We start from the raw sequence: 23,140 nt of genomic DNA, 5'->3' as shown, positions 1-23,140 counted from the left end.
AATTCACTCAGATCACAACATAACAGAGGTACAGACATGTATGCACGGGGCTCTGGACCAGCAAAATGTGAGCAGTCATGAAGGTCTCTTCATGAAATTCAATTTCAATAACAAAAACATACAATGGGATCAAGTAAACCGTGTCCTAAATGAAACTAGTTGGGAAGATATCCTAAACATCACAGATCCGAACATTTGCCTTGAAAAAATGAATTCTGTGGTTCTTGAGATCTGCTCAAGACACATTCCATTAACCCTTTCAGGGTCCGTGCCGTAGATCCACGGCTTTATGTTGAGAGTCCAAACCATAGATCTATGCCATGAGCTCAGCTCACTCTAAGCTGTGAATGGTAAATTTGGGCCTAAATATGAGAGAATACATCTATGTTGTATGTGTGCACCACATAAAACAAATCCTGCAGCACATAGTGCATAATGAGAGAAAAAAAACTGAGACTGTAATTTTCGATTCAAACAGCGACTTTACAGTGTTTTTTCGTATGATTTTTATAGTTGTATTTGTGATTTCTTGGTCTCATTTGATAGAATGGAAGGTATATTACAGAAATAAAGATGATTTTGATTGGTTTTAGTACTGGAAATGGCTTGAAACTGAGCTCAAAGTAGCAGAAATGTTAAATTTTTGCCGATGTTCAAGAGTAAACAAATGACCTCACATGTCTAATACACGCCAGCTGGTGGATCTAATATACGTTCACAAATGTGGTGGTATTATTTATACAATTATTACAATATTGCATAACAGTAAATCTTCTATTTTTTTGTTTGAATAAAAATTCGTTATGTGAATAAAAAATCAAAATGGAATTCATTTGCAAAGCATGAAAATGTAACTAATGAACAGAGGAAATGTTAGTTTAGTGCCAGGAATGCCTTCATTGTTTATTCTGGACCCTACTTTGAAATTGGAATATTTTGAACTTCGCATTAAATTGGCCAAATTACCAATTTCCAATCACTTTATTTTGTAGTTGAAACAATTGAGTTGGCGATTTCTTGTGCTCAATCGATAAAATAGAAGTAATACTAGTGAAATAGCTAAGAATTTGGTCGACTGGAATAATGTAATTGGCCTAAAATGGGAGTCGAAGCCGGCAAAATTGCCAATGTGTGAATATCGCTGACACATCAAAATTCGCAAGAGCATAATTTTGTCAATTTTCCATCAAATTTCGTACTTTTTGTTTTATTACCTTCAGATAAAGATTCTCTACCATTTCATAAGAAAAAATAACAAAATTATTTTTTGAAAATTCTTGGACACTGGTGAACACTTTGCAATGTGGCCTCTGGACCCTGAAAGGGTTAAGAAAAAGAAAGAGAAGATGTAAACTAGAAAGAGAGAGACGTTCCCTATACAGACGAAGGCGAAGAGTCAACTGCTGAGTGGGGCCAATATATCTGAAATACGAAGGGAGGCAATAGTCACTGAAATTGCAAATATTGAACTTAAGCTGAATGAATCTTACAGGAGACAAGAATCACAGGAAGAACTAAAATCCATAAAGGAAATTGAAAAAAAAAAATACTTCTTCTCTTATGCCAAATCTAAGGGAAAAACAACATCCAGTATTGGACCCCTTCTTAGGTGGGATGGGACATATGCAGATGACAGCTAAGAAATGAGTGAGATACTAAAGTCCCAATATGGCTCAGTGTTCAGCGAGCCACTGCCCAGACTAAGGGTTGACAATCTAAATGAATTCTTTATGAACAAAACCCAAAATTTGGTCATCCCAAAAATCTTGGATATTATTCTAACTCCACAAGATATTGAAGAGGCAATTAATGGCATGCCCATGCACTCTGCCCCAGCCCCAGACTTGTGGAACTCTGTGTTTATCAAGAATTGCAAGAAGCCCCTATCTCGTGCCTTCAGTATTTTACGGAGAGGGAGCACGGACACGGGTCATCACACACACTAAAAACAACAAACATAGCCCCACTCCACAAAGGTAACAGTAAAGCAATTGCAAAGAACTACAGACCAATAGCACTAGCATCCCATATAAAAATCTTTGAGAGGGTTCTAAGAAGCAAGATAGCCAACCACGTAGATACCCATCAATTACACAACCCAGGGCAACACGGGTTTAGAGCAGGTCGCTCCTGCCTGTCCCAGCTACTGGACCACTATGACAAGGTCCTGGATGTTGTAGAGGATAAACAAAATACAGATGTATACACAGACTTTGCAAAAGCTTAAACAAGTGTGACCACAGTGTAATAGCACACAAAATGCGTGATAAAGGAATAACGGGAAAAGTTGGTAGATGGATCTTCAACTTCCTAACAAATAGAACACAGAGAGTAATATTAAACAGAGTAAAATCCCAGGCAGCCACGGTAAAAAGCTCTGTTCCACAAGGCACAGTACTTACTCCCATTCTATTCTTCATCCTCATTTCTGACATAGAGATGTAAGCCATAGCTCCGTGTCTTCCTTTGCGGATGACACCCGGATTACCATGGCAGTAACCTCCATCAAAGACACCACGAGACTCCAAGCGGACATCAACCAAATCTTTGAATGGGCCACTCAAAACAATATGAAGTTCAACGAGGAGAAATTTCAACTACTCAGATATGGGAAACTTGAAGAAATTAAAAATGTGTCAGGGTATACAACAAATTCTAACCATACAGTAGAGTGGAAGAGTAATGTGAAGGTCCTGGGAGTGATAATGTCAGAGGATCTCGCTCAAAAATCACAACAATGTATCTACCTCATCTGCTAGGACAGTGACATGATGGATAATGAGAACCTTCAAAACTAGGGATGCCAAGCCCATGATGATTCTCTTCAAATTGCTTGTGCTCTCTAGGCTGGAATACTGCTGTACACTAAAGGCCCCTTTCAAGGCTGGCAACATTACAGACCTGGAGAGTGTACAAAGAACTTTCATGGCACACAAAAGTACAATAAGGCACCTAAACTACTGGGAATGGTTGAAGGTCCTTGATCTGTATTCCCTCAAATGCAGGTGAAAGAGATACAAAATAATATACACTTGGAAGGTCCTGGAGGGATTGGTACCAAACCTGTACATGAAAATCACTCCCTATGAAAGCAAAAGACTCGGCAGGAGATGCAACATTCCCCCGATGAAAAGCAGGGGTGCCACAAGTACACTGAGAGACAATACAGTAAGTGTCCGGGGCCCAAGACTGTTCAATTACCTCCCAGCATACATAAGGGGGATTACCAGTAGACCCCTGGCTGTCTTCAAGAAGGCACTGGAGAGGCACCTAAAGTCAGTACCTGACCAACTGGGCTGTGGTTTGTACATCAGTTTGCGTGTGGCCAGCAGTAACAGCCTGGTTGTTCAGACCCTGATCCACCACGAGGCCTGGTCTCAGGCGGCTGTGGGGGCATTGACCCGTGAAACCCTCTCCAGGTAAACTCCATTCACTCCTATCAAATATGCTCACGCATGCTTGCTGGAAGTCCAAGCCCCTCGCACACAAAACCTCCTTTACCCCCCTCCCTCCAACCTTTCCTAGGCCGACCCCTACCCCGCCTTCCCTCCACTACAGATTTATACACTCGAAGTCATTCGCTTTTGTTCCAATCTCTCTACATGTCCAAACCATCTTAATCCCTCCTCAGCCCTCTGGATAATAGTTTTGGTAATCTCACACCTTCTAATTTCCAAGCTACAAATTCTCTGCATTATATTCACACCACACATTGCCCTCAGACATGACATCTCCACTGCCTCCAGCCTTCTCCTCATTGCAACATTCATCACCAATGCTTCACACCCATATAGGAATGTTGGTATAACTAGTATATTCTCACACATTCCCCTCTTTGCTTACACGGACAAAGTTGTTTGTCTCCACAGACTCCTAAGTGCACCCCTCACCCTTTTCCCCTCATCAATTCTATGATTCACTTCATCCTTCATGCACACATCTGCTGACAAGTACACTCCTAAATATCTGAATACCTCCTCCATACTCTCTCCCTCTAATCTGATATCCAATCTTTCAACACCTAATCTTTTTGTTATCCTCATGACTTTACTCTTTCCTATATTCACTTTTAATTTTCTTCTTTTACATACCCTACCAAATTCATCCACCAACCTCTGCAACTTATCTTCAGAATCTCCCAAAAGCACTGTGTCATCAGCAAAGGGCAACTGTGACAACTCCCACTTTGTGTTTGATTCTTTATCTTTTAACTCCACACCTCTTGCCAAGACCCTAGCATTCATTTCTCTCACAACCCCATCTATAAATATACTGAACAACCATGGTGACATCACACATCCTTGTCTAAGGCCTACTTTTACTGGGAAATAATCTCCCTCTCTCCTACATAATCTAACCTGAGCCTCACTATCCTCGTAAAAACTCTTCACTGCTTTCAGTAACCTACCTCTTACATCATACACCTGCAACACCTGCCACATTGCCCCCTCCCTATCCACCCTGTCATATGCCTTTTTCAAATCCATAAATGCCACAAAAACCTCTTTAGCCTTATCTAAATTCTGTTCACCTATATGTTTCACTGTAAACATGTGGTCTACACACCCCCTACCTATCCTAAAGCCTCCTTGTTCATCTGCTATCCTACTCTCTGTCTTACTCTTAATTCTTTCAATAATAACTCTACCATACACTTTACCACGTATACTCAGCAGGTCAGTATGTAGTAGGTTGGTAGACAGCAACCACCCAGGGAGGTACTACCATCCTGCCAAGTGAGTGTAAAATGAAAGCCTGTAATTGTTTTACATGCTGGTAGGATTGCTGGTGTCTTTTGTCTGTCTCATAAATATGCAAGATTACAGGTAAATCTTGCTACTTCTACTTACAAACTTAGGTCACATTACACATACATGTACATGTTTATTTAAACACACTCATCTGAGTTTTCTTTGATTTTATCTTAATAGTTCTTGGTCTTATTACTTTTCCTTTTATATCCATGGGGAAGTGGAATAAGAATCTTTCCTCCGTAAGCCATGCGTGTTGTAAAAGTCAACTAAAATGCCGGGAACAATGGGCTAGTAACCCCTTTTCTTGTAAAGATTACTAAAAAGAATAAGAAAATTGTCAAAGTGGGAAGTCTGAATGTGCGTGGATGTTGTGCAAATGATAAGAAAGAGATGATTGTGGATGTTATGAATGAGAAGAAGCTGGATGTCCTGGCTTTAAGTGAAACAAAACTGAAGAGGGTGGGAGAGTTTCAGTGGGGAGGAATAAATGGGATTAGGTCAGGGGTTTCAAATAGAGTTAGAGCTAAAGAAGGAGTAGCAATAATGTTGAAGGATAAGCTATGGCAGGAAAAGAGGGACTATAAATGTATTAATTCAAGGATTATGTGGAGTAAAATAAAGATTAGATGTGAAAAGTGGGTTATAGTAAGCATATATGCACCTGGAGAAGAGAGAAGTGTAGAGGAGAGAGAGAGATTTTAGGAAATGTTGAGTGAATGCGTGGGGAGTTTTGAACCAAGTGTGAGAGTACTTGTGGTTGGGGATTTCAATGCTAAAGTGGGTAAAAATATTATGGAAGGAGGAGTAGGTAAATTTAGGGTGCCAGGGGTAAAAGTAAATGGGGAGCCTTTAATTGAGCTATGTGTAGAAAGAGATTTGGTAATAAGTAATACATATTTTATGAAAAAGAGGATGGATAAATATATTCAAGGTATGATGTAGCACGCAATGAAAGTACATGTAGTTTGTTAGATTATGTATTGGTGGATAAAAGGTTGATGGGTAGGCTCCAGGATGTACATGTTTATAGAGGGGCAACTGATATATCGGATCATTATTTAGTTGTAGCTACAGTAAGAGGTAGATGGGACAAGAGGAAGGTGGCAACAACAAGTAAAAGGGAGGTGAAAGTGTATAAACTAATGGAGGAGGAAGTTCGGGTGAGATATAAGCGACTATTGGCAGAAAGGTGGGCTAGTGCAAAGATGAGTAGTGGGGGGAGGGGTTGAAGAGGGTTGGAATAGTTTTAAAAATGCAGTATTAGAATGTGGGGCAGAAGTTTTTGGTTATAGGAGAGTGGGGGCAGGAGGAAAGAGGACTGTTTGTTGGAATGATGAAGTAAAGGGTGTGATAAAAGAGAAAAAGGTAGCTTATGAGAGGTTTTTACAAATCAGAAGTGTTATAAGAAGAGCAGAGTACAGTGGACCCCCGGTTAACGATATTTTTTCACTCCAGAAGTATGTTCAGGTGCCAGTACTGACCGAATTTGTTCCCATAAGAAATATTGTGAAGTAGATTAGTCCATTTCAGACCCCCAAACATACACGTACAAACGCACTTACATAAATACACTTAAATAATTGGTCGCATTCGGAGGTAATCGTTATGCGGGGGTCCACTGTATATGGAGAGTAAAAGAAAGGTGAAGAGAGTGGTGAGAGAGTGCAAAAGGAGAGCAGATGATAGAGTGGGAGAGGCACTGTCAAGAAATTTTAATGAAAATAAGAAAAAATTTTGGAGTGAGTTAAACAAGTTAAGAAAGCCTAGAGAACGTATGGATTTGTCAGTTAAAAACAGAGTTGGGGAGTTAGTACATGGGGAGATGGAGGTATTAAGTAGATGGCGAGAATATTTTGAGGAACTTTTAAATGTTGAGGAAGAAAGGGAAGCAGTAATTTCATGCACTGGCCAGGGAGGTATACTATCTTTTAGGAGTGAAGAAGAGCAGAATGTAAGTGTGGGGGAGGTACGTGAGGCATTATGTAGAATGAAAGGGGGTAAAGCAGCTGGAACTGATGAGATCATGACAGAATTGTTAAAAGCAGGGGGGGATAGTGTTGGAGTGGTTGGTACTTTTGTTTAATAAATGTATGAAAGAGGGGAAGGTACCTAGGGATTGGCAGAGAGCATGTATAGTCCCTTTATATAAAGGGAAGGGGGACAAAAGAGATTGTAAAAATTATAGAGGAATAAGTTTACTGAGTATACCAGGAAGAGTGTATGGTAGGGTTATAATTGAAAGAATTAGAGGTAAGACAGAATGTAGGATTGCGGATGAGCAAGGAGGTTTCAGAGTGGGTAGGGGATGTGAAGATCAAGTGTTTACATTGAAGCATATATGTGAACAGTATTTAGATAAAGGTAGGGAAGTTTTTATTGCATTTATGGATTTAGAAAAGGCATATGATAGAGTGGATAGGGGAGCAATGTGGCAGATGTTTCAATATATGGAATAGGTGGTAAGTTATTAAATGTTGTAAAGAGTTTTTATGAGGATAGTGAGGCTCAGGTTAGGGTGTGTGAAGAGAGGGAGACTACTTCCCGGTAAAAGTAGGTCTTAGACAGGGATGTGTAATGTCATCATGGTTGTTTAATATATTTACAGATGGGATTGTAAAAGAAGTAAATGCTAGGGTGTTCGGGAGAGGGGTGGAATTAAATTATGGGGAATCAAATACAAAATGGGAATTAACACAATTACTTTTTGCTGATGATACTGTGCTTATGGGAGATTCTAAAGAAAAATTGCAAAGGTTAGTGGATGAGTTTGGGAATGTGTGTAAAGGTAGAAAGTTGAAAGTGAAGATAGAAAAGAGTAAGGTGATGAGGGTATCAAATGATTTAGATAAAGAAAAATTGGATATCAAATTGGGGAGGAGGAGTTTGGAAGAAGTGAATGTTTTCAGATACTTGGGAGTTGAGGTGCCGGATGGATTTATGAAGGATGAGGTTAATCATAGAATTGATGAGGAAAAAAAGGTGAGTGGTGCATTGAGGTATATGTGGAGTCAAAAAACGTAATCTATGGAGGCAAAGAAGGGAATGTATAAAGTACAGTGGACCCTCGACCAACGATATTAATCCGTTCCTGAGAGCTCAACGTTAGTCGAAATTATCGTTAGTCGAGTTAATTTTCCCCATAAGAAATAATGGAAATCCAATTAATCCGTTCCAGACAGCCAAAAGTATTAATTTTTTTTTTTTCATGAAATATACATTTCCCTACAAAGAAAACAATAAGATATGCATAATAACTACACAAATAAATGTTAAAATGACATTTACCTTTATTGAAGAGTATTGATGAGTGATGAGACATTGTTTTTCTTGAACACACTGGGATTTTCAGAATGCTACACGAGTAAAGGCTTCACTTTGCAATCCCCACTAGCATTACAACAAAACATGAGAGTTAGCCTGTCTTTCACAGGCTTGTGTCCTGGGAGTGCCTTTTTCTTCTGAGTAATGTGGGTCCTGTTTATCATTCCCTTCCAGAACAGGCCTGTTTCGTCACAATTGAACACTTGTTGGGATTGGAATTTTTCAGCTTCACCATGCCTTATCACACTGTGTATGCCACTACAATTCTTAAATCTCTCAAGCCAACCTTTGCTGGCCTTAAATTCACCAATATGAGCACTAGTTCCAGGCATTTTTTCCTGTTCACCTGGGTGTTAGTCAACTGTTGTGGGTCACATCCTGGGGGACAAGATTAAGGACCCCAATGGAAATAAGTTAGATAGACCTCAATGATGCACTGACTTTCTTGGGTTATCCTGGGTGGCTAACCCTCTGTGGTTAATCGTTTCTCAGTAATTGTTTCACGTTAAGCCACACCAACAACACACACTCCACATCTTCGAGTAATACAGCTGATGGTGGTGCAGCAACAGCAACAGCTGACTGTGGTGCAGCAACAGATGACCATGGTGCAGCAGCAGCTGTGGTGCAGCAGCAGGTAACTGTGGTGCAGCAGCAGCTGACTGTGGTGCAGCAACAGCTGACTGTAGTGCAGCAACAGCTGACTGATCCAGCAACAGCTGACTGGTCCAGCAACAGCTGACCATGGTGCAGCAACAGCTGACTGATCCAGCAACAGCTGACTGGTCCAGCAACAGCTAACCGTGGTGCAGCAACAGCTGACTGATCCAGCAACAGCTGACTGGTCCAGCAACAGCTGACCGTGGTGCAGCAACAGCTGACCGTGGTGCAGCAACAGCTGACTAGTCCAGCAACGGCTGACCGTGGTGCAGCAGCACCTGACTGTGGTACGATAGTATTTCTCACCCTTTTTACCACAGGGTTGGCACTAGAAGCTTTCTTGGGGCCCATGGTGACTTATTTTGCAGGTACAATCACTTAAAACTCTGTGATAATATGAAATGTTCCAATTGTATGTTTGGATGTGCCCACGATGGCTGGCTGCTTGTAAACACTGGCACCCACGGAACAAGTGAGTCGCGCTCAGGCCGCAAATGGACGCATCTCAAATGGAACGAATCGTGTTCGTCAAGTTTTTTAGCGCTAGTCGAGGCAAAATTTTTGCATTAAAATATATCGCTAGTCGGATTTAACGTTAGGTGATGCCATCGTTGGTCGAGGCTCCACTGTATAGTAGTACCAACACTCTTATATGGGTGTGAAGCTTGGGTTGTGAATGCAGCAGCGAGGAGGCGGTTGGAGGAAGTGGAGATGTCCTGTCTAAGGGCAATGTGCGGTGTAAATATTATGCAGAAAATTCAGAGTGTGGAAATTAGGTGTGGAGTTAATAAAAGTATTGGTCAGAAGGCTGAAGAGGGGTTGTTGAGGTGGTTTGGTCATTTAGAGAGAATGGATCAAAGTAGAATGACATGGAGAACATTTAAATCTGTAGGAGAAGGAAGGCGGGGTAGGAGTCGTCCTCGAAAAGGTTGGAAGGAAGGGGTAAGGGAGGTTTTATGGGCGAGGGGTTTGGACTTCCAGCAGGCGTGCACGAGCGTGTTCAATAGGAGTGAATGGAGACGAATGTTATTGGGGACCTGACGATCTGTTGGAGTGTGAACAGGGTAATATTTAGTGAAGGGATTCAGGGAAACTGGTTATTTTTATATAGCTGGACTTGAGTCCTGGAAATGGGAGGTACAATGCCTACACTCTAAAGGAGGGGTTTAGGGATACGTATTGGCAGTTTGGAGGGATATGATGTGTATCTTTATACGCATATGCTTCTAAACTATTGTGTTCTGGGCGCCTCTGCAAAAACAGTGATTGTGTGTGAGTGAGGTGAAGGTGTTGAATGATAATGGGAGTATTTTCTTTTTTGGGATTTTCTTTCTTTTTGGGCCACCCTGCCTCGGTAGGAGACGGCCGACTTGTTGAAAAAAAAAAAAATAGCAGACTTATTCCCTTATAATTTTTGCACTCTCTTTTATCCCCTTTGCCTTTATACAAAGGAACTATGCATGCTCTCTGCCAATTCCTAGGTACTTTACCCTCTTCCATACATTTTTTAAATAATAGCACCAACCACTCCAAAACTATATCCCCACCTGCTTTCAACATTTCTATCTTTATCCCATCAATCCCAGCTGCCTTACCTCTTTTCATTCTTCCCACTGCCTCACGAACTTCCCCCCCACACTCACAACTGGCCCTTCCTCACTCCTACAAGATGTTATTCCTCCTTGCCCTATTCATGAAATTACAGCTTCCCTATCTTCATCAACATTTAACAATTCCTCAAAATATTCCCTCCATCTTCCTGATACCTCTAACCCTCCATTTAATAACTCTCCTATTTTTAACTTTCAAATTCATTTGTTCCCTAGGCATCACTTCTACTTTGTAAAAACCTCTCATATGCTAACTTTTTCTTCCTTGCTACTCTCTTTACATCATTGTTCCACCAATCGCTCTTCTTCCCTCCCGCACCCACTTTCCTGTACCCAAAAACTTCTGCTGAACACTCGAACACTACATTTTTAAACCTACCCCATACATCTTCAACCCCATTGCCTATACAGTGGACCATCGCCTGACGAACGCATCACATAATGTTAAATCCGCCTAATGAATCGTTCGAGTGTAAAAATTTTGGCCCGCGTAACAAAAAACTTGCCCAATGTGATTCGTCCAGGATGCATCCCACGTGTGGCCTGAGCGTGGCTCAGCTGCCCCATGGGTGCCAGTGTTTACAAGCCAGCCAGTGCGGTCGCATCTACGCATACATTCGGTACATTTCACATTATCCCAGTGTTTTAGTGCTTGTAACTGCAAAATAAGTCTCCATGGGCCCCAAGAAACTTCTAGTGCCAACCCTGTGGTAAAAAGGGTGAGAATTAGTATGGAAATTAAGAAAGAGATAATTGCAAAGTACGAAAGTGGTGTGCATGTCTCAGAGCTGGCCAGGTTGTATACCAAACCCCAATCAACCGTCACTACTATCTTGGCCAACAAAATGGCAATCAAGGAAGCTGTTCTTGCAAAAGGTGCAAGTTTGTTTTCGAAACAGAGATTGCAAGTACTCAAACATGTTGAGAGACTGTTATTGGTGTGGATAAACGTAAAGCAGATAGCATGAAATAGCATCTCTCAAGCGATCACATGTGAAAAGGCTAGAAAGTTGCATGACGATTTAATTAAAAAAATGCCAGTAACTAGTGGTGATGTGAGTGAATTTAAGACCAGCAAAGGTTGGTTTGAGAGATTTAAGAACCGTAGTGGCATACATAGTGTGATAAGGCATGGTGAGGCTGCCAGTTTGGACCAAAAAGTGGCTGAAAAATATGTGCAGGAATTCAAGGAGTACATAGAGGCTGAAGGATTGAAACCCCAACAAGTGTTTAATTGTGACGAAACAGGCCTGTTTTGGAAGAAAATGCCAAACAGGACCTACATTACTCAGGAGGAAAAGGCACTCCCAGGACATAAGCCTATGAAAAACAGGCTTACACTTTTATGTTTTAATGCTAGTGGTGATTGCAAAGTGAAACCTTTATTGGTGTATCACTCTGAAACTCCCAGAATGTTCAGGCAAAACAATGTCCTCAAGGCTAATTTGTGAGTGATGTGGAGGGCAAACAGTAAGGCATGGGTCACTAGGGACTTTCTCTATAACTGGTTTCACCATGAGTTTGCCCCCACTGTAAAAAATTATCTCCTGGAAAATAAATTGGACCTTAAGTACCTCCTGGTATTAGACAGTGCTCCTGGTCATCCTTCAGACTTGGCAGAGCGAATTTCTGGGAACATGAGCTTCATCAAGGTCAAGTTTTTGCCTCCTAATACTACTATTCTGCAGCCCATGGACCAGCAGGTCATTTCAAACTTCAAAAAACTCTACACAAAAGCTGTTTCAAAAGTGCTTTGAAGTGACCTCAGACACTCGATTGACCCTAAGAGAGTTTTGGAAAGATCACTTTAGTATCCTCAGTTGTGTAAACCTTATAGGTAAGGCTTGGGAGGGAGTGACTAAGAGGACCTTGAACTCTGCTTGGAGAAAATTGTGGCCAGAATGTGTAGAAGAGAGGGATTTTGAAGGGTTTGGGACTAACCCTGAGAAGCCTATGCCAGTTGTGGATTCTATTGTGGCATTGGGGAATTCCTTGGGGTTGGAGGTTAGTGGGGAGGATGTGTAAGAGTTGGTGGAGGCCAACGATGAAGAACTAACCACTGATGAGCTGCAAGAGCATCTGCAACAGCAAGAGGACACACCTGAGGAAACTGCTTCAGAGGAGGGGAGAGAGAAATTTAAGAAGTTGCCTAATTCAAAAATTAAGGAAATGTATGCAAACCTTTATGGATGAAAATCACCCTGACACAGCTATTGCAAGCCGTGTTGGCAACCTGTACAATGACAATGTTGTGGCCCATTTTAGGAAAATCTTAAAGGAATGCGAGGTACAGAGCTCTATGGACAGATTGGTTGTGCGACAGAGGTCCAGTGACTGTCAAGCTGGTCCTAGTGGCATTAAAAGATGAATGGAAGTAACCCCAGAAAAGGACTTGCTACCTCAAGTCCTCGTGGAAGGGGAGTCCCCTTACAAACAATAGCAACTTCCACCATCTCCTCTCCTCCCATCCCATCAGTCATCACCAGATCTTCAATAAAGGTAAGTGTCATGTATTTATTTAGTACAGTAGTAATTGTGCATATCTTCTGTTTGTGTGTAGGAAAATGTATATTTCACATGGTAATTTTTTTTTTTTTCATACTTTGGGGTGTCAGGAATGGATTAATTTGATTTTCATTTTTCTTTTGGGGAAAATTAATTCGGCTAACGATAATTTCATCAAACGCTGAGTTTTCAGGAACAGATTAATATAGTTAGCTGAGGGTCCACTGTACTCTCACTAACCCATCTATTCTCCAATAGTTGTTTTTATCCTACCCTAACTGCCTCCTCTTTTAGTTTATGCACCTTCACCTCTCTCTTGTTACTTCTATTTTCCTTGTATCCCATCTACCTTTTACTCTCACTGTAGCTACAACTAAAAAGTGATCTGATATATCTGTGGCCCCTCTATAAACATGTACCTCCTGAAGTCTACTCAATAGTCTTTTATCTACCAATACATAGTCCAACAAACTACTGTCATTTTGCCCTACATCATATCTTGTATATTTATTTATCCTCTTTTTCTTGAAATATGTATTACCTATGACTAAACCCCTTTCTATACAAAGTTCAATCAAAGGTCCCCCATTATCATTTACACCTGGCACCCCAAACTTACCTACCACACCGTCTCTAAATTGTTTCTCCTACTTTAGCATTTAGGTCCCCTACCACAATTACTCTCTCACTTGGTTCGAAGGTTCCTATACATTCGCTTAACATCTCCCAAAATCTCTCTCTCTTCTCTACACTCCTCTCTTCTCTTGGTGCATAAACGCTATGACCCACTTTTCACATCCGACCCTTATTTTAATCCACGTAATCCTTGAATTTACATATTTATATTCCTTCTCCTTCCTTAGCTCTAACTCTCTCAGATACTCCTGACTTAATCTCATTTATTTCTCCCCACTGAAACTCACCTACCCCCTTCAACTTTGTTTTGCTTAGGGCCAGAGAGTAGTAAGAGAGAAAAAGTTAGCATATGAGAGGTTTTTACAAAATAGAAGTGATGCAAGGAGGAAGAAGTATATGGAGAGAAAAAGAAAGGTTAAGGGAGTGGTGAAGTAATGTAAAATGAGAGCAAAAGAGAGAGTGGGTGAGATGTTATCAACATTTTGTTGAAAAATAAGAAAAAGTTTTGGAGTGAGAGTAATAAGTTGAGAAAGCCTAAGGAGCAAATGGATTTGTTAGTTGAAAATAGGAGAGGAGCATTATTAAATGGAGAGTTAGAGGTATCGGAAAGATGGAGGGAATATTTTGAGGAATTGTTAAATGTTGATGAAGATAGGGAAGGTTTGATTTTGTGTATAGGGCAAGGAGGAATAACATCTTTTAGGAGCGAGAAAGAACCAGTTGTGAATGTGGGGGAAGTTTGTGAGGCAGTGGGTAGAATGAAACGGGGTAAAGCAGCTGGGATTGATGGGATAAAGATAGAAATGTTAAGAGCAGGTGGGGATATAGTTTTGGAGTGGTTAGTTAAATAAATGTATGGAAGAGGGTAAAGTACCTATGGATTGGCTGAGTGCATGCATAGTTACTTTGTATAAAGGCAAAGGGGACAAACGAGGGTGTAAAAATTATAGGGGAATAAGTCTGTTGAGCATACCAGGTAAAGTGTAGAGTTATTATTGAAAGAATTAAGAGTAAGACGGAAAGTAGGATAGCAGATGAACAAGGAGGCTTTAGGAAGGGTAGGGGGGGTGTAGACCAAGCATTTGCAGTAAAGCATATACGTGAACAGTATTTAGAAAAGAGTAAAGAGGATTTTGTGGCATTTATGGATTTGGAAAAGGCATATGATAGGGTGGACAGGGGGGCAATGTGGCAGATATTGCAAATGTATGGAATAGGAGGTAGGTTATTGAAAGCAGTGAAGAGTCTTTATGAGGATAGTGAGGCTCAGGTTAGAGTTTGTAAGTGAAAGGGAGATTATTTCCCAGTAAAAGTAGGCCGCCTTAGACAAGGATGTGTGATGTCACCACGGTTGTTCAACATATTTATAGATGGAGTTGTAAGAGAAGTGAATGCTTGGGTGTTGGCAAGGGGTGTGGGGTTAAAAGATAAAGAATCTGTCACAAAGTGGGAGTTGTCACAATTGCTCTTTGCTGATGACACTGTGCTTTTGGGAGATTCTGAAGAGAAGTTGCAGAGTTTGCATGATGAGTTTTGTAGGATATGTAAAAGAAGGAAATTAAAAGTGAGTATAGGAAAGAGTAAGGTGATGAGGATAAAAAAAATTAGGTAACAAGACGATATCAGATTGGAGGGAGAGAGTATGGAGGCGGTGAATATATTTAGATATTTGGGAGTGGATGTGTCAGCAGATGGGTGTATGAAAGATTAGGTGAATCGTAGAATTGACGAGGGGGAAAAAGGTGAGTGGTGCACCGAGGAGTTTGTGGAGACAATTAACTTTATCCATGAAAGCAAAGAGGGGAATGTATGAGAGTATAGTTGTACCAGCGCTCTTGCATGGGTGTAAGGCATGGGTTGTGAATGTCGCAACAAGGAGAAGGCTGGAGCCAGTGATGTCATGTCTGAGGATAATGTGTGGTGTGAATATTATGCAGAGAATCCATAGTTTGGAGATTAGGAGGTGTGGGATCACCAAAACTATTATCCAGAGGGCTGAGGAGGGGGTATTGAGATGGTTTGAACATGTAGATAGGGTGGAACAAAATAGAATGACTTCAAAAGTGTATAAAGCTGAAATGGAGGGAAGGCGGGGTAGGGATCGGCCTAGGAAAAGTTCGAGGGAGGGGGTGAAAGAGGTTTTGTGTGCAAGGGGCTTTGACTTCCAGCAAGCATGTGTGAGCATGTTAGAAGCAAATGGAGACACATGGTTTTTAGGACTTGATGTGCTGTTGGAGTGTAAGCAAGGTAACATTTATGAAGGGATTCAGGGAATATAACTGTAGCATAAGTATACCTCTGGCAAGACAGTGATGGAGTGAATGATGAAAGTTTTTCTTTTCAGGCCACCCTGCCTTGGTGGGAAACGGTTAATGTGTTACAAAGAAAAAGATATATTACAGAATATTTAGTGTGTACACCTACCATCCGACTTACAACCTGCTCGACTTACGACATTGTTTTTTATGCCAAATTTCTGGGAAATAAACAAGTGTTTGTGTTGTACACAGTGTTTATCCTAAACCTTACAGTATAAAATACAGTACTAACAGCATAAAAAGTAAAGTAAAACATGCAATACCAAAATAAAACAATAAAATAAAGTCATTACAAAAAGTTATTTTGATATTCAGTAGTAAAGTGCGACTTATGACCACTTCGACTTACGACCAGTTTCTCGGAGCCGAACTCGGTCGTAAGGCGGATGGTAGGTGTATATCTGTGAAATCTTTTGATGAAAGTATTTTTTTTATATACTTACATAATTGTTAAAAAAATTATTTTTTTGTGAATATTTTTGTTTGGAACAGATTAATTGTATTTCTATTAATTCTTATGGGAGATATTAATTCGTTTATTGGCCATTTCAGTATTGGCTGACCTTCTGGAACGGATTACTGCCAATAACCGGGGGTCCACTGTATTTCTTATGGGAAAAATGAATTTGGAAATTGGGTTTAGTCACTCTCTGGAATAGATTAATTATGATAACCGGGGTTGACTTTATACTTTATTATTATCACACTGGCCGATTCCCACCAAGGCAGGGTGGCCCGAAAAAGAAAAACTTTCACCATCATTCACTCCATCACTGTCTTGCCAGAAGGGTGCTTTACACTACAGTTTTTAAACTGCAACATTAACACCCCTCCTTCAGAGTGCAGGCACTGTACTTCCCATCTCCAGGACTCAAGTCCGGCCTGCCGGTTTCCCTGAATCCCTTCATAAATGTTACTTTGCTCACACTCCAACAGCACGTCAAGTATTAAAAACCATTTGTCTCCATTCACTCCTATCAAACACGCTCACGCATGCCTGCTGGAAGTCCAAGCCCCTCGCACACAAAACCTCCTTTACCCCCTCCCTCCAACCCTTCCTAGGCCGACCCCTACCCCGCCTTCCTTCCACTACAGACTGATACACTCTTGAAGTCATTCTGTTTCGCTCCATTCTCTCTACATGTCCGAACCACCTCAACAACCCTTCCTCAGCCCTCTGGACAACAGTTTTGGTAATCCCGCACCTCCTCCTAACTTCCAAACTACGAATTCTCTGCATTATATTCACACCACACATTGCCCTCAGACATGACATCTCCACTGCCTCCAGCCTTCTCCTCGCTGCAACATTCATCACCCACGCTTCACACCCATATAAGAGCGTTGGTAAAACTATACTCTCATACATTCCCCTCTTTGCCTCCAAGGACAAAGTTCTTTGTCTCCACAGACTCCTAAGTGCACCACTCACTCTTTTTCCCTCATCAATTCTATGATTCACCTCATCTTTCATAGACCCATCCGCTGACACGTCCACTCCCAAATATCTGAATACGTTCACCTCCTCCATACTCTCTCCCTCCAATCTGATATTCAATCTTTCATCACCTAATCTTTTTGTTATCCTCATAACCTTACTCTTTCCTGTATTCACCTTTAATTTTCTTCTTTTGCACACCCTACCAAATTCATCCACCAATCTCTGCAACTTCTCTTCAGAATCTCCCAAGAGCACAGTGTCATCAGCAAAGAGCAGCTGTGACAACTCCCACTTTGTGTGTGATTCTTTATCTTTTAACTCCACGCCTCTTGACTTTATACGTAACCTGTATATTACTTTCAACTTGTCTCATTGTAATATTCCCATGTTGTAATTTGAGTCAATTTGCTGTTTACTATATATAAAAACAAAAGTAAAACTTTAACAAACTACAGTGGTCCCTCATTTTTCGTAATTAATCCGTTCCTGGAGCCGTTACTATAAACGAAATTTACGATTTACGAATCAATTTTCCCCATAAGAAATAATGTAAATACAATTAATCCGTTCCTGACACCCAGAAATATTAAAACAAAAAACATTTTTACATGAAATATACATGTAGTAGATAAACAGTACAATGGGAAATGATGAATGAAACATTAACAGCATAACACTTACCTTTATTGGAGATTCTTCTTAGTGTATGGGAGACTGGAGGAGGAGAGAGAGTGGATTGTTTATAGTTTGGAAGGGGAATCCCCTTCCATCAACACCTAAGTACCAATTGCTTTTCTGGGGTTGCTTGTCTTCTCTGTTTCTTAATGCCACTAGGACCACCTTGAGAGTCAATGGAGTCCTGTCTTGCAAAATTAACTGTGCAGAGAGCTCTGTTTCTGGCGTCTCTTTAACACTTCCCTAAAATGGCCCAAGACTTTGTCACTGTACATGTTGCCAATATGGCTTGCAACAACCTTGTTAGGGTGATGTTTCTCCATAAAGCTTTCCATCTTACCTCACATAGTAAAAAAACTCTTTAATTTCTGAAGAAGGCACCTTCTTCCATCTCTCTTCCTCCTCCTCTGCAGCAAGATTCTGAGCTGCGATGTGTTGCTCTTCCTGCTGAAGCTCTTGCAGCTCCTCAGTGGTGAGCTCTTCGTTGTGGTCTTCCACCAATTCTTCCACATTCTCCAAACTCACATCGAACCCCATGGAACTCCCCAGTGCCACAATTGATTTTACAACAGACATAGGCTCATCAGGGTCAGTCCCAAACCCTTCAAAATCCCTCTTGTCGACACAATCTGGCCACAATTTTCTCCAGGCAGAGTTCAAAGTCCTGGTAGTCACTCCCTCCCAAGCCATACCTATAAGGGTTATGCAATGGAGGATGCTGAAGTGTTCTCTCCAAAATTCCCTTAGGGTCAAGTGAGTGTCTGTGGTCACAGTCAAGCACCTGTGAAACATTGCTTTTGTGTAGAGTTTTTTAAAGTTTGCAATGACCTGCTGGTCCATGGGCTGGAGGAGAGGAGTGGTATTCGGGGGCAAGAACTTTACTGTGATGAACCCAAACTCCTCAAAAATTAGGTCATCCAAGTTTGGAGGATGAGCAGGTGCATTGTCCATTACTAGCAGGCACTTGAGATCCAATTTCTTTTCCAGGAGATACTCCTTCACACTAGGGCCAAGCACTTCATTGAACCACTCGACGAAAATTTCCCTCGTGACCCATACCTTACTATTAGATTTCCAAAACACACACAATTTACTCTTCATAACATTGTTTTTCCTGAACACTCTGGGATTTTCTGAATGGTACACTAGTAATGGCTTCACTTTGAAATCCCCACTAGCATTAGCACAGAACATTAGCATCAGCCTGTCTTTCATAGGCTTGTGTCCTGGCATTGCCTTTTCCTCTAGTGTAATGAAGGTCCTCTTTGGCATTTTTTTCCAAAAGAGGCCTGTTTCGTCACAATTGAACACTTGTTCAGGTTTCAGTCCTTCAGCCTCTATGTACTCCTGGAATTCATGCACATATTTTTCAGCCGCCTTGTGGTCCGAACTGGCAGCCTCACCATGCCTTACCACACTGTGTATGCCAGTACGGTTCTTAAATCTCTCAAACCAGCCTTTGCTGGCCTTAAATTCACTCACATCACCACTATTTGCAGGCAATTTCTTTACCAAATCTTCATGCAACTGCCTAGCCTTTTCACAAATAATCGAAGTCATAAGAGTATCTCCTGCTAATTGTTTCTCATTTATCCACACCAATAATAACTTCTCAACCTCTTCCGGTACTGGTGATCTCATTTTTGTCAGCATAGATACTCCCTTTGCAACAACAGCATCAACAACAGGGTTTCTTATACATCCTGGACAGTTCGGCCACACTTGTACCACTTTCATATTGTTCAATGATGGTTTTCTTAAATTCAATCGTATTTCTCACCTTCTTTACCACAGGCTTGGCACTAGGAGCTTTCTTTGGAGCCATGGTAGCTTATTTAGTACTTGCAAGCACTAAAATAAATGGATTATGAAATATTTCGCTGGAGCACGTGAGGGGACCTTTGCTCACTGGTAAACAATGCCAGACTGGCTGCTGCCCTGGCTCACACTGTGGGTACGCGTCCTGGACGAACTACGACTCGCGAGTCAACCTATGAAAAGCGAGTCCATGTTTATATGAAAATACCCCTATGATTGGCGAATTTTACGATTGCCGAGAACTACGAAGAGCGAGGGACCACTGTATTATTTATTTATCTAGTATTAAGTACAGTGGACCCCCGCATAGCGATATTAATCCGTGCAAGAGAGCTCATTGTTATGCGAAATTATCGTTATGTGAATGAATTTTCCCCATAAGAAATAATGGAAATCAAATTAATCCGTGCAAGACACCCCAAAGTATGAAAAAAAAAAAATTTACCACATGAAATATTAATTTTAATACACACAAACTGAAAAAGGCATGCACAATTACATGACACTTACTTTTATTGAAGATCTGGTGATGATTGATGGGATGGGAGGAGGAGAGAGTGTTAGTGTTTAGAAGGGGAATCCCCTTCCATTAAGACTTGAGGTGTCAAGTCCTTTTCTGGGGTTTCTTCCCTTCTTCTTTTAATGCCACTAGGACCAGCTTCAGAGTCACTGGAGTTCTGTCGCACAACATATCTGTCCATAGTGGCCTGTACCTCTCGTTCCTTTATGACTTCCCTAAAGTGTTTCACAACATTGTCAGTGTAATAGTCACCAACACGGCTTGCAATAGCTGTGTGAGGGTGATTTTCATCCATAAAGGTTTGCACTTCAAGCCACTTTCCACAGATTTCCTTAATCTTTGTAGTAGGCAATTTCTTCAATTTCTCTCTCCCCTCCTTCGAACCAGTTTCCTCAGGTCTGGCCTCTTGGTGTTGAAGTGGATCTATCAGCTCATCAGTGGTTAGTTCTTCATTGTCCTCCTCCACCAACTCTTCCACATCATTCCCACTAACCTCCAACCCCAAGGACTTTCCCAATGCCATAATGGATTCCTCAACTGGCATAGGATTCTCAGGGTTAGCCTCAAACCCTTCAAAATCCCTTTGGTCTACACATTCTGGCCACAGTTTCTTCCAAGCAGAGTTCAAGGTCCTCTTAGTCACTCCCTCCCAAGCCTTACCTATAAGGTTTACACAATTGAGGATATTAAAGTGATCTCTCCAAAACTCTCTTAGAGTCAGTTGAGTTTCTGAGGTCACTACAAAGCACCTTTCAAACAGAGCTTTTGTGTACAGTTTTTTGAAGTTTGCAATAACCTGCTGGTCCATGGGCTGCAGGAGAGGAGTGGTATTAGGAGGCAAAAACTTCACCTTAATGAATTTCATGTCCCCATAAAGTCGCTCTGCCACGTCTGTAGGATGACCAGGGGCATTGTCTAACACCAGGAGGCACTTAAGCCTTTATTAGTGTATCACTCTGAAACTCCCAGACCGTTCAGGCAAAATAATGTCCTCAAGGAGAATTTGTGTGTGCTGTGGAGGGCAAACAGTAAGGCATGGGTCACTAGGGACTTTTTCTATGACTGGTTACACCATGCATTTGCCCCCAATGTGAAAGATTACCTAACTGAAAAGAAATTAGAACTTAACTTTGCAATCACCACTAGCATTGGAACACATCAACAGAGTAAGCCTGTCTTTCATAGGCTTATGTCCTGGGAGTGCCTTTTCCTCCTGAGTAATGTAGGTCCTGCTTGGCATTTTCTTCCAAAACATGCCTGTTTCATCACAATTAAACACTTGTTCAGGTTTCAGTCCTTCATTGTCTATGTACTCCTTGAATTCCTGCACATATTTTTCAGCTGCTTTGTGGTCCGAACTGGCAGCCTCACCTTGCCTTATCACACTATGTATGCCACTACGCTTCTTAAATCTCTCAAACCAACCTTTGCTGGCCTTAAATTCACTCACATCATCACTAGTTGCAGGCATTTTTTTAATTAAATCCTCATGCAACTTCCTAGCCTTTTCGCTTATGATCACTTGAGAGACGCTATCGCCTGCTAGCTGTTTTTCATTTATCCACACCAGTAAGAGTCTCTCAACATCTTCCATCACTTGCGATCTCTGTTTCGAAAACACAGTTAAACCTTTGGCAAGAACAGCTTCCTTGATTGCCTTTCTGTTGCCCACAATAGTAGCTATGGTTGATTGGGGTTTATTGTACAACCTGGCCAGCTCGGAGACACGCACTCCACTTTCATACTTATCAATGATCTCTTTCTTCATCTCTATAGTAATTCTCACCCTTATTGCTGTAGGGTTGGCACTAGAAGCTTTCTTGGGGCCCATGGTCACTTATTTTGCAGATAAAATCACCAAAAACACTGTAATAATACGAAATGTTCCGATTGTATGCTTGGATGTTACCGCGGAGGCTGGCTGGTAAACAATGCCACCGGCGGAACATGTGAGGCTGGCTAAGGGCGCACATTGGACGTGTCTCGGACGAACAGCATTGAGCGGGTTTTTTAGAGGTATGCGAGGCAAAATCTGAGCGATAAAAGGTAGCGGTATGCGGATTTAACGTTATGTGATGCCAACGGTATGTGGGGGTCCACTGTATAGTGGTACCTCGAGTTTCGAACAGCTCCCAACTCGAACAATTGTGTAAGTGTATTTTTGTAAGTTCTTTTATAAGTGTATTTTTTTGGGTCTGAAATGGACTAATCTAATTTACATTATTCCTTATGGGAACAAATTCGTTCAGTACCGGCACTAACAGTCTTCTGGAACAAATTAAGTTTGTAACTCAAGGTACCACTGTAGTCTGTAAACCATTAAATTTAGTCTGCCTGTAATGCCAAATCATCATTGTAATTGCACACTGTAAACTTTCTATGTCAATCTCATTGTAAACTTGCAAAAAAATAAAAACAAATTTGATTTTGTTTATCAGGTATACCAGAGGATTGGTCCAGTGAGTCTGTTGGCTACAACTTTGATGAAAGCGACACTGATTGATGAGGTAGGCTACATGAAACTTTAGAATGAATGTAATGTTTTAATTACAGAAAATTGATATTTGTAGATATGTCAATTTTTTTTTTTTTTTTTTTTTTTTTTTTTGGGGGGGGGGGGGAATGCAGGTATGAAGTTTTTTTTAAACAAAATTAACTCTTTGAACTGATTCTTTTTTCTCCAAATAAAGTATTCTGGACTTAAATTTAAAGTTAAATATTTTCATTCAAAAAATTATATTAATTTGTCTTGCAGTATTTTGTTTGAACAAATGAAAACTTTTTGTTGTTTAAAAGACGACTTAGTATTATAGTATGTAGCTTAACTTTTAACCTCTTAACTGTCCAAGTGTACATCTATGTTCTCTCACCCAGCGCTACAA

At 41.0% G+C, this 23,140-nt stretch overlaps 1 protein-coding gene across 1 annotated transcript in view; it reads left to right on the top strand.

Annotated features, from left to right (window-relative positions):
* Positions 1-22,852, top strand: part of LOC128684439 (uncharacterized) — a 212,970-nt gene extending 190,118 nt beyond the window's left edge. The window contains exon 8 of the mRNA XM_070097588.1: positions 22,697-22,852. Within this exon, the coding sequence (XP_069953689.1) occupies positions 22,697-22,761 (65 nt within the window). The 3' untranslated portion in view covers positions 22,762-22,852. The remainder of the gene's footprint in view (positions 1-22,696) is intronic.
* The last annotated feature ends 288 nt before the right edge of the window (positions 22,853-23,140 follow it).

The sequence above is a fragment of the Cherax quadricarinatus genome, chromosome 4 (genome assembly GCF_038502225.1).
Source record: "Cherax quadricarinatus isolate ZL_2023a chromosome 4, ASM3850222v1, whole genome shotgun sequence".
NCBI lineage: Eukaryota > Metazoa > Arthropoda > Malacostraca > Decapoda > Parastacidae > Cherax > Cherax quadricarinatus.
The sequence above is the reverse complement of the archived record's forward strand: the minus strand, read 5'-3'. Positions and strand labels throughout refer to the sequence as shown.